Source organism: Strongyloides ratti, scaffold srae_scaffold0000003 (assembly GCF_001040885.1).
Source record: "Strongyloides ratti genome assembly S_ratti_ED321, scaffold srae_scaffold0000003".
Lineage (NCBI taxonomy): Eukaryota > Metazoa > Nematoda > Chromadorea > Rhabditida > Strongyloididae > Strongyloides > Strongyloides ratti.
Window position 1 is genome coordinate 1 of NW_020171521.1, and position 16,318 is coordinate 16,318.

At 20.3% G+C, this 16,318-nt stretch overlaps 4 protein-coding genes across 4 annotated transcripts; 3 read left to right on the top strand and 1 right to left on the bottom strand.

The window, feature by feature from the left end:
• Positions 1–5,749: 5,749 nt before the first annotated feature.
• On the top strand, positions 5,750–7,219 carry SRAE_0000044400 (UDP-glucose 6-dehydrogenase; the record flags this gene model as incomplete). Its single annotated transcript, XM_024646335.1, has 2 exons — positions 5,750–5,764; positions 5,807–7,219. The coding sequence occupies 2 exons, from the start codon at positions 5,750–5,752 to the stop codon at positions 7,217–7,219; spliced, it is 1,428 nt and encodes a 475-aa protein (XP_024500527.1).
• Positions 7,220–9,513: 2,294 nt separating this feature from the next.
• On the top strand, positions 9,514–10,054 carry SRAE_0000044500 (Helitron helicase-like domain-containing protein; the record flags this gene model as incomplete). The annotated part of the gene is made up of 2 exons (XM_024646336.1): positions 9,514–9,550; positions 9,594–10,054. 2 exons carry the CDS (start codon positions 9,514–9,516, stop codon positions 10,052–10,054), a joined length of 498 nt encoding a protein of 165 aa, XP_024500528.1.
• A 6-nt stretch (positions 10,055–10,060) lies between these two features.
• Positions 10,061–12,775, top strand: SRAE_0000044600 (DNA helicase Pif1 like family-containing protein; the record flags this gene model as incomplete). The annotated part of the gene is made up of 4 exons (XM_024646337.1): positions 10,061–10,484; positions 10,542–10,652; positions 11,897–12,675; positions 12,728–12,775. 4 exons carry the CDS (start codon positions 10,061–10,063, stop codon positions 12,773–12,775), a joined length of 1,362 nt encoding a protein of 453 aa, XP_024500529.1.
• A 1,249-nt stretch (positions 12,776–14,024) lies between these two features.
• On the bottom strand, positions 14,025–15,983 carry SRAE_0000044700 (HAD-like domain-containing protein; the record flags this gene model as incomplete). Its single annotated transcript, XM_024646338.1, has 3 exons — positions 14,025–14,174; positions 14,722–15,884; positions 15,941–15,983. The coding sequence occupies 3 exons, from the start codon at positions 15,981–15,983 to the stop codon at positions 14,025–14,027; spliced, it is 1,356 nt and encodes a 451-aa protein (XP_024500530.1).
• Positions 15,984–16,318: the final 335 nt, after the last annotated feature.

The following is a 16,318-nucleotide window of genomic DNA, read 5'->3' on the forward strand; positions in this document are numbered from 1 at the left end:
GAAAAGGGTATTCCCAAGTATAAGATTCTGAGTTTCAGTATTTGCAAGTGAACCACAAATAACATTTTGTGGATCCACTTACAAATGCTCACACCCAAAACATCGAACGGGTCTGAAGGTCGGTGAAAGAAAAAAACCGACGCTACAACGGAACCCATCGTAGCATGCTAAATGGGTACATGTATGAATTTACATGGAGAAAACGAAATAAAGGAAAAGAATTCGATGCAATATTGAGAGATATTGCATCGTTTAATTCTTTTTTAAACAAATAAAAAATTTTTTTTTTTGTTTAATTTTTTAATTTTAATAAATTTTTTAATTTTTTTTATCCATCTTGTAGAAAACAAGATGGAGAATCTGATAAGCTTTTTTTTTTAAAAAAATTATTTTTAAGGTAAGTTTCATTCATTTTAATTTGGGGGGGGGAGGGGGGGGTGTAACGGAATAGTACCAAAAAATTAATTTTATATCATTTATATTATATCATTAATAAGAGTGGTTATTTTAAGTTTACACAACAATAAAATTTTAATTAAAACTCTTTTTTTCAAAGAAATATTATAGATAAATTTTTTTTAATTGTATTATAAAAACGGTTAAAAAATTATTAAATTTTTAAAAAGTAAGGCTAATTTATTCAAAAATATTAAAACACATAAAGTATTAAATTTTGCTATACTTATCCTCTAACTTATAACATTTTCTTAAAAAAAATATAATATATTTAGTGTTTTTAAAAAAAGTAATAAAAATCAAAGTATTTTTTATAAAAAGATTCATTATTTAAGAAGAATAAATCGTTTATTTATTTTAAAAGTTAAAAAAAAATGTTTCAATGACAATTTTTATTATAAATACGCTTTTGTTCAACTAACTATTTTATTACCTTTAATTAAATATAAATAAAGAAACAATGTAGAAACAATTTATGTTTTAAAAAAATCATTGACTTATGATAAATATCATAAAATGTTTTATATAAATTAATGATAAATGTCATTTTAAAAGTTTACAAAAATTTTTTAGAAAAATAAATAAACAAATTAATTTATTTATTCATAAAAATAATCTTAAAACATTATTTTAAACAATAAATTTGTTTTTTTATAAATTAAAACAAAAATAAAGTAAAAGAAATGCTCCGTGTGAGGCTCGAACTCACGACCTTCAGATTATGAGACTGACGCGCTGCCGACTGCGCCAACGAAGCTTGGGAGCAGCAAAATTGACTTTAATATTACAAAATTATTATAAAATGAATACTTTTATTATAATAATTTTTGCTACAAAATACAGATTAATAAAGGTTAAATATTTTAAAAAATTTTCCTTGAAAAAATATATTTTTTAAAAAATATTTTAAATAATAATTTTAAATAAATATTTCATTAAAAGATAAAAATTGGCATCTGGTTCGAAACAAATTTTCTTAATAAATGACTGTCTAAAAATTAACTAAAAATTTGGTTAAAATTTTTTAAAGTCAACAATTTAATTCTATATAAACTTAAGCTAATGCATTTTACAATTGTTTTCTAATATTTTGTTTGGTATATCATTTTATTTCTTTATTTGGCTTTTAATATAATATGCCTTATTTTATTAAAAATTCTTAATTTTTTTACAATGTAAATTTTACCATTTATTAAAAAAATATATTTTTATAGTTTTTTAAACTTTATCGTTAAAAAAAGAATATATAAAAATTTATTGATAAATTAGATTTACTTTTTAATAATAATAAGTTACATTTAAAAGAAACACTAACGAGTTCAAAATGAATAAATATAAGAATAAAAAAATATTTTTACGTTTAAATTTATTTTTTAATAGATTTAAAAACGATAACAAGCATTTAATTTATTTTGGATATCATTGCTGTAGCTTAATGTTAATTAGAAAAAAAAAATTTATTTAAAGCATATTTTAAAAAAAGAATAATTAAAAAATAAATAATATATATTTTTTAAGACATTTAAAACAAAAAAGTAAACTTAAAAAACCAAATAAATTTACATCGTATTTTTAAGCAAAAAAAACTTTAAACCTAAATATATATATATACGAGAATTAAGGAAGAATAATTTTTTATAACTTTCTAAGGTAAAAAAAATGTGCTGATTACGAAAAGTTTAATTACTATAAAAAAAATTGCGTCTTCATTAAGATATTGTAGCAAAAGCTGCAAATGTTTTATTTACTACAATATTATAATTTCATAAGTTTTTTTTAGCAAAATTTAACACAAAGGTAAAAATAGGTCGGAGAAAACGTTTCCGGCTTTATTTTTTTTAAATATGTTTTTTTAAGTGAGAAATATTAATATTAATTTAGATAAAATTTTTCATAACTTTTTAAAAATTTTTAATTTAAAAAAAAATATTTATTCAAAATAAATATCTCTAGAGATATTTTTTCTCTACATTTTGACTAATATACCATATCTATATTATTTTCGGTTCTTGAAATATTTTGGTTTATATTTAAAATTTTCAATTTCCTTTAATTATATAAGTTCTATCTCAGACAAATTATTTGTTCTCGAGATAAAAACAAAAAAAAAACATTTATTACAAAAATTTCTAATAAACAATTTTTTTTCTCTATATTTTGACTATTATACTTTGTCCATATCATTTTCCGTTCTCGAAATATTTTGGGAAAAGTGTAAAAAAATTTTATAACAATTTTACAAGTTTTGTGTCTTTTTTTTCTTTTACTTGGTCATAACTTTTTAAAACGTAATTCTTTAAACATGACAATAAGGAAACCATTGATGCAGTATTTGATGTTCTTTCGAATGAGATAACATTTACTAAAAACGGACGTTTCGTTCTGGAGATATTTAAGAAAAAGTATTTAAAAAAAAGAAATCAACATAATAATTAGTTAGAAATAGTCTTTTTTCTAAATGTAAAATTGTTTTTTTTGAAAGAATTTTTTTTTCTTTTAGGTACAATCAAAGTTTTTAAACTTTTATTCGACACAAATATCAACATAAATAAATAAAATTTAATTTTTTTTTATATGTATATAAATTGTAAAAAGAATATAAATTTAATTTAAAAAAAAAAATACAAATGTTGATCTTACTGAATTTTAAATAATTTCACAGATAATTATCATTAATTAAATAATTTGTAGCTAACCAATTATTCCTTGGGGTCAGTGTCGCAAAATGTATTTTTGTTATTGTCTATTACTTATTTGTTTTGAAAAATTAATTTTACTTTTTAAACTACTTTTAATATTTCTAACAGTAAAAAATGCAATTGGTACGTTTTTATTTAAAATAATTAAAAAAAGTATAATTAAAGGAAGTAAAAATATAAGAAAAATATGTAACCAAGTATTTTATTAAGTAGATAATAAAGACAAATTTGATTAAATATTATATGAAATAAATCAAATTTAATAAGAAAAATATTAATATTTAAAATAACTTAATTTTTTAATAATTTATATCTTTTTAAACTTAATCCTTAAAAATATATAGCTAAACAATAAAAAAAATTTTTTCTTAAAAAATAAAATACACTTTTTATCAAAAATAAAATAATTTTATCTCAATATAAATAAGTTTCAATAGAACAAAATAAAACTTATTTATTTTAAACGATTTTAACATAAAATATTGTATACAAATAAAAATTAGCCAAAAAAATTTATTTTTTATATTAAAAAGTTAAAATGATAAATATTTTAGTTCTTATTAATTTCAACTAAAAGATAAAATAAAATGCTAACGTACTTTCACAAATTTAAAAGAAAAAAACAGTTATATGTTTAATAGAATATAGTATCAAACAAAAATCTATAACACCTAATTTTAAAAAAGTATAATGATTTTAAGGTAATTATAAAAAAAAAATTTTTTTATCTTTATATAAAATAAATAATAATAATTGTATATTAAATTCGTTATTAAAACTTAAATAATTATAATTAGTAAAAAAAACTATGAAATTGCACAAAATAAAAACAATAATATTTAAAAAAGTAAAACAATTTTTTTAGACTAATTAAATTAAAAAGAAAATATAAAAAATATATTCATTGTACAAAATCAAAGTAACAAATAGTAAAGCTAGAAGATTTATATAGTTGCTTTATGGTGATACTTTTTTATATAAATTTATTTGTAATCATTTTAAGTTAAGAAGTTTTTAGTAGTTATTAGATGTTGAAATCATTTTATTTAATTTTTTCTTTATTGTATATTTCAGCACTTATATCTAATAACTAATCTAATTGTAAAAGAAACTCCAATACATAATTTTTACTAAATGATTGAAAAATTTGTAAATTGAAATAATGTAATTAAGATATTTTTTTATAATTTTTAATAACATTAATAAAACCTTTTAATGGACAATAATTGAAAATGCTAAATAACGGTTAACATTTTTTATTTTTTAAAAACATAAAATTCTCATTTAGTATTTATTTATATATAAAATTTCCCTTTTAATTGTTATTTTATAATATTTTATATTTTTGAAATAAACTTTTTTTTTATCATTCATAAGAATTAAAAATATTTGACTATTTTAAAAATATAAGATTATCTAATATCATAATTAATAACAGTTTTTTAAAAGTTTTTGACCTTTCAATGATCTAAAAAGCGTTGTCAATCATTCTAACAAGCTAAATTAAAAGATACTGATATTAACTTAGAAAAAAGATAAATATTATGAATGTATATAAAAAAATATGACAAACTACTTTAAATGCAAAATCAGATTTACTGTTAGAAAAATATAGTTAAATGATATTAAATACATCAAATAATCATATGCTTTTGTGAGAAAAAACTTAAAAGTATAAATATTAATAAAACTTAAACTTTAATGAATACTGAAAAAAAAATACAACAGATATATAGATTTAAAAGATAAAAATCTTAATTTTTTAAATAAAAAAAACAATTAAATTATAACAGTAATTAAAAGTGAAAAAATAGGTTAACAATTTTTTTTTTTACATTTTTGCTCTTTTTTTAATATTTAATTTAAAAAACTTTTTTTTGTTCATAATGATATATTTTAAAAATTATAACAAAAGTTGTATACATAAATAAAAAATATAATTAAAGTTGCATAAAAGAGAATGTTTAAAAAATAATAAAAGTTATGTTTTACTGTTTTAATAATATTAAATTTTTAATAAATAACAAAAAAAATTATATATATTATTTTATAAGATAAAAATTAAATATTATATAATTATTTTTCACTTTGTATAAAATTGTAGGCTAAAAAAAATATTTTAACTGTTTACATTATACGCAAATTTGTATACAGATACATATAGTTTATATAAGATTTATAACTTTTTTTTGTAAACCATACAAATACAATTAGTATTTATTTTGTATAATACCCGTACATATTTTGTATATAATATACAGCATTCAACCGAGTATTTTGAAAAATTATTTAAAGAAAGACTTTACCACAATATTACTCTTGAGCAGAAAAAAAGAAAAATTAGTTTTTTAAAATTTTTATGTTCTTTGTATTATCTGTAGTTTCTGTACTTTAGTATGTAAGTAATAATTGTTTACAAAAAAAAAAAAATTTTTTTATCTTGAGTAGTTAAATATTGTTATTATTTTATTTTATTTTCAACGTTTTTTTTGCTTATTTATATTTAATTGTATTGTTCAATATTAAAAATATGATCATTTTTGTTTATTTAGCTTGAATTTTTTTATTTATTAATAATTTTTATTCAAATAAGAATGACATTTAAAAAGGTAAAATTTTTTTTAACAAATAAATTTAAAATTTAATTCTAGGTTGAAAATGTCGCATGTGTTGGAGCTGGATATGTTGGAGGTCCAACTTGTGCCATGATAGCATGGAAATGCCACCATATAAAAGTAACAGTATTAGATATCAATGAAGAAAAAATTAAACAATGGAATTCAGATATTCTTCCAATTTATGAACCAGGTCTTGAAGAAATTGTTAAAGAAAGAAGAGGAAAAAATTTATTTTTTTCAACTGATGTTAAAAATGTAATTGGAAATGCTGATTTAATTTTTATCTCAGTCAACACACCAACAAAACATTATGGAAGAGGGAAAGGAATGGCACCTGATTTAAAATATGTTGAGTCTGTTGCTAGGATGATTGCAAAATATGCAAAAAATTCTACTATTGTTGTTGAAAAAAGTACTGTTCCAGTTAGGGCTGCTCAATCAATTAGCATTATATTATCAGAAGCTCAAAAAAGAAATACAAATTTATGTTTCCAAGTTCTTTCAAATCCTGAATTTCTTGCTGAAGGTACAGCAATAAATGATTTGGCTAACCCAGATAGAGTTTTAATAGGTGGAGAAGAATCTGCAGAAGGAGAGGAAGCTGTAAAAAGATTAGTTGAAATTTATGAAAATTGGGTTCCAACAGACAAGTGTATTACAACAAATACATGGTCTTCTGAGTTATCTAAATTGGCTGCTAATGCTTTTTTGGCTCAACGAATATCTTCAATTAATTCAATTTCAGCAATTTGTGAAGCAACAGGTGCTGATGTTGGACAGGTTGCCTTAGCTATTGGAAAAGACAGTAGAATTGGATCCAAATTTCTAAATGCTTCTGTTGGATTTGGAGGAAGCTGTTTTCAAAAAGATGTTTTATCACTTGTTTATTTATGTGAATCATTGAATTTAAAAGAACCAGCTGCATATTGGGCTAGTGTTGTAGAGATGAATAATTGGCAACGAAGACGTTTTAGTCATAAGATTATTACTGAATTGTTTAATACAGTAGCTGGAAAAAAAATTACTATATTTGGATTTGCATTTAAAAAAGATACCGGTGATACACGTGATTCATCTGCAATTGCTGTTTCCAAACATCTTCTTGATGAGTGTGCTGATATACATATATATGATCCAAAAGTTCTTGAATCCACAATAAGATTTGACTTGTTAAATGTAATTTCCAATAAAAGTATTATTGAAAAGAACGTAACAGTTCATAGTGATCCATATGAAGCTGTAAAAGACTCTCATGCTATTGTCATTTTAACTGAATGGGATGAATTTAAAACGTATGATTATGAAAAAATATTAAATTCTATGGTTAATCCTGCAACTATCTTTGATGGAAGAAGAATTTTAGACTCATCAAAGTTAAAATTGCTTGGTTTTAGAGTATTCACTATTGGAACAACTCCAACACAAAGTTACAGTTTATTTAATTGATAAATATTATTGTTGTTTTAATTTATACTTTGTTAACTTTTTTTTTTATTTATATCTATATACAATCACTTTTTAAGTAAAAAGTGTTTTTCGTAAATACTGTTAAGATATAAAATACTTGAATTAAGACAAAACCAAATTAAAATATTTTACAAAAAATTTCTAACAATTTTGTCTAGATTCAAATATTATTTTAACATTATTTTGCATAACACACTTTGTACTACAAAATATATTATTTGTAACTTTTTAAATTTTTATAAAAATTAACTTTTTTAAAAAAAAATATTCAATTTTTTTAAAGGTTTTTTTTTACTTTGACAAATAAGAAATAATTACCGACTTGTTAAAATTTTTTTGACTTTATTTTTTTTTGTGATTTAATTAAACTTTTTTTTTATAGATTTGTTACAAAAGAATTTTTATTACTACCACAAAAATAATATAGTGCACTTTTTTATAATTTAAAAAATTATAGTTCTTTTGAATAAATACCATTAACTTGCTAATGTAGTACAAATGTTAATTTAGATAAAACAAATATTAATTAATTAACCTTTTTATTTATTTGATAATTATAAAAAGAAATGATAATGGAACTAAAACATCATAATCACAATACATTATTAATTTTTTTAATTTTTTTAGAACTAATTCTCATTTTTAGTGATAATATGATAAGAAAAGAAGTAAAAAACAATTGTATAATTTTAATATTAGGTTGTCCCACATGAAATATTTTTTTTATTAAATTTTTAAATGCACCTAGCTTAGTGGAAAATGAATATTTTTTCTTTTAATAACAGTCATTAGATTCACCACATTGTTTTCTAATAGATAACTAGCTTTTCAAGCGTTTAGAATAAAAACTTAAAAAACTAGAAGCGATAAAGCTTCAAGGGCAGATTTTAAGGGTTTATCGTTTTTGAAGAATTTCTTCTTTAAGAATGATTAAAAATTTTTAAAAAAATGAGGGTAAGTGAGGGAAAGGTTAGGAGTATATTTTGGACAAACAAGGAATTTTTTATTTTGAATCTTTCAATTTTTGGAGCATGGTTTCCAAAATCTATGAGGGAGAATTTTTTATAAAAATCAATTAGCTGTTTATTTTTGCAAAAAAGATTTTTCCTAAGGCTATTTTTATTAAAATTTTTTTTAATTGTGCACAATTGGATTCAGTGTCTATAGTTTCAACAGGTTTTACTAGGTTTTATCGATCTCCAGTGCACAATGTTTTTAAAAAGCTACAAAAATACTACTTTATTATTTCTTTGGGATTTATTGCAGTTTTTAAAGCATAACTTTTATGAAACTATTATGAAAAGTGGATACTATTGCTGCTTAGAATTCAATTCTTATCATAGATTATGTTTCATTTAAAAAATGAGTCATTTTTATCCTCAAAAATTGGAAAAAAACAGACATCAATACGATGAATTGTTTGCTCTATATTCAACCTTGGCGATAACCTTTGATCTTTCTTTTTTGAATATCTATTTAGCTACAAATGGTTAGAAACCTTAGATTTTAAAACATCTGAAGCTTCAGACGTCTTTTTGACAAATTGTAAAAAAATATGCTTTAAAATTGTTCTTCAAGACGCTTTTATCGAAGAATGAAATTTTTCTCCATGTTGCGCATTCTCAAGCTTCTCTTTTCCCACCCTGAATCTTTAAAAAAATTTTTTTTTGGTAAAAGCATTGACAAGATTCTCCTTAAAAATATTATCAAAAATTTTTTCTATTTTTGCTTCATTTGTCTTTTTTTTTACTTTAAAATAAAAAATGTTGGAAAATCGACGTTTAAAAGACATTACAAAAAATTATGATAAAAAATAATTAAACTTTGTATTTTGGCATAATTTTTATACCATTATGTAGAGGAGATTCATAGGAATCTAGCAAATAATTTAGAATTTTTTAAACATAGCTAGTTATTAATTAAAACTTTCTGCAAGCATCAGGCATTTAAAATACTGCATTTTACATGGGACAACCTAATATTATTTAAATCATCCAGATTATTTCAACAATTCATCATTGATTATTATGTCAGAATTGAAAATGACATAACTTATTATTTTTATAAATTAAGTAAAGAAAGAATTAATTTACGAAAAAAGTATAGTAATATTAGAGATAATGTTGTAAATATTTAATTGATGAAAATAGTGATATAAAGAAATTTTTAATTCTGACGATGAGGAAGAAACCTGTAGTAGAATATTGAAATCATAAACAAGCTGTTCTAAATGGTATAAATTAAAAGAAGAAAATGCTTTAACAGTTCAAAAAATGTATAGAAAGCCAGATTTATTTATTACATTTAAATGTAATCTCAAATGGCTTTGAAATTGAAAACTCTTTATTACCAGGTTTCAAAACAACTGATAAGCCTGATATTGTAGTAAGAGTATTTTCAATGAAATTTTATGAGCTAATAACAATGTTAAAAAAAGGTTTTTTTGGTAAAGAACAACATCTTTTTTATTCAGTTGAAGTTCAAAAAAAAAGATTACCTCATGCTCATATACTTTTAAAAATTAAAAATTTTCAAAAATCATCTTCAAATATAGATAAAATTGTATGTGCAGAATTACCTGATCAAAAAAAAGATCCACATTTATTTGACTACGTAGTAAGACATATGTTACATCAAAATTGTATGGAAATGAATGAAAAATTTGTATGTTGGAGATTGAGCAAAAATAAATGTTCAAATATTCCTCAATCTAAGATTTTTAAAGGAAATGATATAGAATTTTTTGAAACAATTTCTCATAGCAATCATATAGATATATCAAAAAATTGCAACTCAGTAATACTTGCTACTTGAAATTCTATGGTTAATGATATTAATAAAAAAATATCAAATAAATATTTTAATCAACAATCTACACTACTTTCTAATGACAAATTGTATTTTGAAAATGTCCAGCAAAAAGAAAATGTTAATATTGACATTAATAAAGATTCATTAAAAATTTTTAATTCAATAGGGTATCCATTACATTGTTTAAAAATAGCTAAAAGATGTATACTTATATGTTTAAGAAATTTAAATATAAAAGAAGGATTATGTAATGATACAAGAATAATTTTTAAAGAAATTGTCAAAACATTAATTGGTTTACAAAAACTTTTAAGATACAAATCACTAGATGGTAAAAAAGTTTTTTTGATACCACAAATAATATTTTCACTTATTGATATTAAAGTACCAATACTTTTTACAAGATATCAATATCCTGTAAAACTTAGATATTGTATCACAATCAACAAATCACAATGACAAATGTTTAATAAAGTTGATCTTTATATAGATAAGGCTGAAATTTTTTTTCATGGTCAATTATATGTTGCTTTAAGTCATGTTAAATCTTCAAAAGATGTAAAAATAAAATGTACATATAAACAAGTGCTTTCAATAAAAGGTAAATATAAAAACGTTATTTACCAAATTATAATTGATTCAGTAGTCGAAACCCCTGAATAATTATTTATTTTTTTTCAAATATTTAAATCACAATAATTTTTTTAATTTTAATGCAATTTTTTTATTATTAACAAACAAATTTTTTTAAATTCTTAATTTATAATTACTATATTTTTAATTTACAAATTACAATAAATGTAATAAAAATAAACAAAGTTATAATAATTATATTATTCATTGTTGCAAATTTGTTAGATATTCCTCCATTTTTTTCAAATTTATTGTAATTATTAAATTGTTTTTGATTGAAGTCTTAAAATGTAAAAAATTATTATTTAGTTTAGTTATTAAAACACTATGATTTTAAAAAAAACATACTTATTTAATCATTTGAAAATATAGAAAGCAAATAATAATAATTTGAAGTAGTTGCATTATATTCGTCCATTATTATAATAACAGTTTAATAATAATATTTTAAAGTTTCTTTTATATTATATTATGTTAATAATACAAGTTGATAGTATAACCTTTCTTATCTCAAATTATAGAAAATTGACATTTAATCTAATTTTAAAAATTTTAAGGCATCAAACATTTTACTTATTTTATTTAATCTTTTTTGTCTTATTGATATCTTATATTGCCGACATGTTTTTTTGCCGTTAGTTGTTAATCTATAAAAAACAATATTTTAAAATAAAAATTAAAAAAAGCAAACTTTTTTATGATTAAAATATATTATATAAGTAAATATAAAATGAAATGTTTTTATTTGTTTGTAAGATTTCACTTAAAGAAAGCTAAATATTAAAATTTTATACATAAAATAATTAAATTGCTAGCACAAAGTAAATTTTTTTAAATATAAACAATCAAATTTAAATTTAAAAAAATAAATTTTTAAAGCAACAATTATAATAATTTTTATAAAATTTGTAGTAGACTGTTTGATATTAAATTATATTTTTATAAATTTAAATTAAGTTTATTTCACTTAATTTAAATTAATTGTATTTAAATATATTATACATATATATACAAATTAATTTAACTTTTGAGTAAAAAAAATAAACAATTTACAGTTATTTTGATTCAATATTTTTTCGTTTTTATTATTTAAATTTTATTATTTAATAAATAAATTAATAAACTACAAAAATTACCTATTTTTTATTTTATGACTAATAGTAATTATGTTTTTAAACATTTACTGTATTTATATTGTTTTTATAACAACAGTCAAAATACAAATTTCAATAAGTACAAGTTTTTTAAATTGCAATGACAATGATTTGGAAAAATTTACTTTAGAAATACCAAATGAAATAAATTGTGATGAAAAATTATTTTGGCATCAAGAAATGAAACAAGTTATACAATTAAATGCTACAACTAAGGAATGTTTACCTGTAATGAAATTTTTGTATGTTTCAAGAAAATATGTTATTATTATGGATAAAAGTAGTATTATTAATAAACATGTTTTATTAATACATTCAAAAAACAAATTTTTTGATCATCCAATATGTTTACCAACAAAAAAACTTTATTTCAAGTTTAATAATGGATATTTTATTGATGTTCGCAAGAAGAATTATTGGTCAATTGAACAACTTGACGACGAAATTTATGATCCACTTCTTTTAAGATCATATACAACCACCAATCTTACAAAAAAAGCTTTTTTGTTAGGAATACAATCTCAACTAACATTGAATCCTTTCAATTATAAATTAAATCAAAATATTAACAGCGATGAATTATACAAAAGTTTTTACTTTATTACTGGATTTAAACTGAATAATAATGAAGCTACAATTAAAAGAGGATATGAATTTTTAGGAAATGTAACAAATGGTATTGCTAATTCAACATTTCAACATCTATGCTATAAAAACAATAAAAAAATCAAAAATATTGAAAATGGTAATACATTAGAAGAAAAAGTTAGAACTTATCTTAAAAGAAGTGATGTTACATGCAAAAGCAAAGATAAATTTGGAGCATTTGAAGTTGAAGTATGTAAAACAGTAGAAGCAGAAAAAATTTATAGCAGTTATTTCATTAAAGACATATGCTATAATTTTATGCCCATACTTACAAAACAAGGAGACTTAATGTTTGCAGCCAATGATGACTATTTGCATCATTACTCAGAATCAAGAAAATGTAATAATATGATAAATGAAAATTTGTTGGTTTATAGTACTAATGAGAAGAACAATAATAGACAATTGTACGAATTAATTATAAACTGGATTCTTCATAAACTTCATTTATTTGACAAAAAAATGAAACTTGGTTGGTGGACATTAAATTTTCACAGCATTGAAAATTTTATAGTTGGTTTCTTAATAATTTTATTAATTTCTATTTTAATAGAAATTCTTTACTTTTTATTTTTACTTGGACAAAAAATATTTTTTTTTTTTTTAATTATTTCAGTCATTTTTAAAAAAGTGGAAATGTGCTTTTTAATGCAGGAAAAGACATTAGAAAACATTATAAAGCAGTTCCAAATAATTCAACTAATAAGAAAACATCTGATCAAAATAACATTTTTGGAGATGAAATGACACAATTTCACGAATTTATTTAATTATTTGTTTTTTTTATTTTATTATAATTGTTTTTTATTTTCTTATAATAAAAGTTTTTTTTAATTATGATATATTTTCTAAAAATAATAATAATAAGTTGCATATATTAATACAAAAAAATTATTTTTTTTTAAATTATAAAAATAATATTTTGCTGCATAAATTTTTGATTTTTAAATAAAAGAATTTTGATATAATTGGTGTCATTATAAATATTGAAAGAGAAATGATATTATTTAACATTTTTATTACTTTTATTTCTAAACATTATTTACAGTCATTGTAAAATAAATTTTTAAATTTATTTTTACTAATTTAATAAAAATTACCCTTAAAATTATAAAATTTATATTAAATATAATGTTAATTTATTGTGTTTGTTTTGTTGTTTTATTAATTCAAATAATTATATATATTTTATAATATTAATATGTACATAAAAAAAATGTTTAATGTCGTCAAACAGTAAAAACACAGTTTTTTTTTAATTATTATTACTTCTTAATTGTTAAAAAAAATTAATTGTGCTTTAAACCTTTATTGTTATAATGTTAAGGTTTTTTTGTGAATATAATAGATGTAATAAAAAAATACAATAATTAATAATTTTTTTTATTATTAGCACATTAATTACATTTTTCAAATTTAAAACATTATTTGTAAAATAAATATTAAAAATAATTATTAAATCAATATTTTATAAAATAGATGTTATTAATATATATAACTTACAATATTTGATATACATATATTTCTTTTTTTTAATCTTATTTTTGATATTGTTGTATTAATTTCCACATAGCCGCATGTACCACATCTGGACATGATACAAAAGCCAATCTACTTTCATCATTAATCAGTTCACGTACTTTACTTTGTAATTTTTCATTTGTTCCAACAAATATTGACATTATCCCCTAAAATAATGTTGAAAAAATTTTGTAAAAGTTTTTAATAGTTAAAAAAAATTTTTTTATGTATATATAAAATTTCCTATTAATATTTAAATTTTTTAATTAAAAAAACATTTTTATAATTTATTTCGGGTAATACATTATCAAAAAATTATTTAAATACTTGAAATATTAATAGTAATAAAGTTCAAATAAAAGCTTAATGTGCATTACTTACACGTTTAAACGTTTCTTTTATTTTTTTATACAAATATGGATGAAAAAAATAATGTCACTGATATTTATTACTAGAATTGATATCATCAATAGTAAAAAGCACTACTTTTCGATTTCTACAATATTCTCGCTTCATTATAAATTATAAAAAAAATAAAATGATATTACAGTTTAAAAATAAATTAATGTAGTATAACAATAATTATTAATACTTTTTTATTTACATGCATTTAATTGTGTTATTCATTTATAAAATAATTTCCATAAATAAAAAGTTATTATTTTTTATAATTTTAAAATTATAATAAATTTATTCTAAATAAAAAAAACATACCTGATTATTTTCCACTGCAACTTTTTGAACCATTGGTAAATCACTGAATGTATCACCACAGATTAAAACATTTCCAGGACCCTCAAGAGTGTCATGCAATATTTCAACAATTTTAGCTACTCCATTACCCTTATTCCATACAACGCCTTCATTTCCAACAACCACTTCAACTTCTAATTCAGTTGACGGATCAAATATTAATACTTTTTGATCAGGATCAATTTCATTCATTTTTTCTTTAACTGCTTCTTGATATCTAATAGATAATTCTTCAGGTACATGATTACATACAGTTTGTATACCTAATGTTAATCTATCAACTTTACGTTGTATACCAGACCCTACTAAAGCAAATTGTGAAAAATCAGCATTTTCATTTATTAAACTTTGCATCTTGTTATTTAATTGTTCTAAAGCATTAAAACCTTCTATACTTATTCCATCATCATGAACAACTTTATTTCCATTAATCCACCATTCTCTACCCCATGATCCAGAAAATAAAATATGTTCATTTAATGGAATTGCTGTTAAATCTAATATTCCTGGTCCTCTTAATGGTCCAGCCGTTAAAACAGCAGTGATTCTAGTGAATAATTTTGCAAATTGTGTCATACAAATAGCTGAATAAATTGGTTGTAAATTTGTTGCATACTGTGAACAATAATCTTTCATAGTACCATCCCAATCTGTAACAAAAATAGGTTTTTTACCATCAGAAGATTCTTTAACAAAATTTTCTAATATCTTTAAACATTCTTTAAGTTCTTCATAAAATTTTTCTTTTGAAATTGGATGACATGATGAAAGAAGTTCTGACAAATTAATATCTTGATAATTTTTACCATCATTCATATATTTCATACATTCATTTAAAAATTTAACATCTTTTTGTAAACCATTAATTTCATCTTTTAAATTAATAAGAAATGTTTTTTCATTGGAACTCCCCCTACTTATAATCATTTCAGCCATAAATCCTTCATTTTTATTTTTCATATTACTATTTAAAAAATCAAGAGATTGTTTAATGTTTAAAAAACTATCGTTATCAAGAATTATTCCTGCAATTAAATCTTGAACTATTTTTCTTCTATGACATTGAACATCATACATCATGGCCTTGAATTCTTCTACTGTCTGTCCTCCACGAATATTACTATCTTAAAATAAAGCATTTTTTTTTAAAACATTATTATTTTTTTATATTATTTCTTACCATCATTGTAAAATAACGATTTTGTATCAGAAGTAACAGTCATTTTTTATTGCAATAATAATAACTATTTTTTTTATTGATAAAATAATTTATAATAATTTTTATTTATTTTATATAATATTTAAATAAATGTTTTGAAAAAGTGGCAATAACTATTAAACAATAATAATTAGTTAATTGTTATAAGAGATGTCTAATAATAAAAGCCACTAAAAAGAATAAAAAAATTTATTTTTGACAAACTATTTTTTTTATTTTATTTGTAACATATAAAACAATGTTATATTTTATAATAAAAACGACGAGAGTATTTTTGAAAGTCACGTTGAATATTGATTTAAATTTTGATAAATAAAAAATTATAGAAATAATAAAATA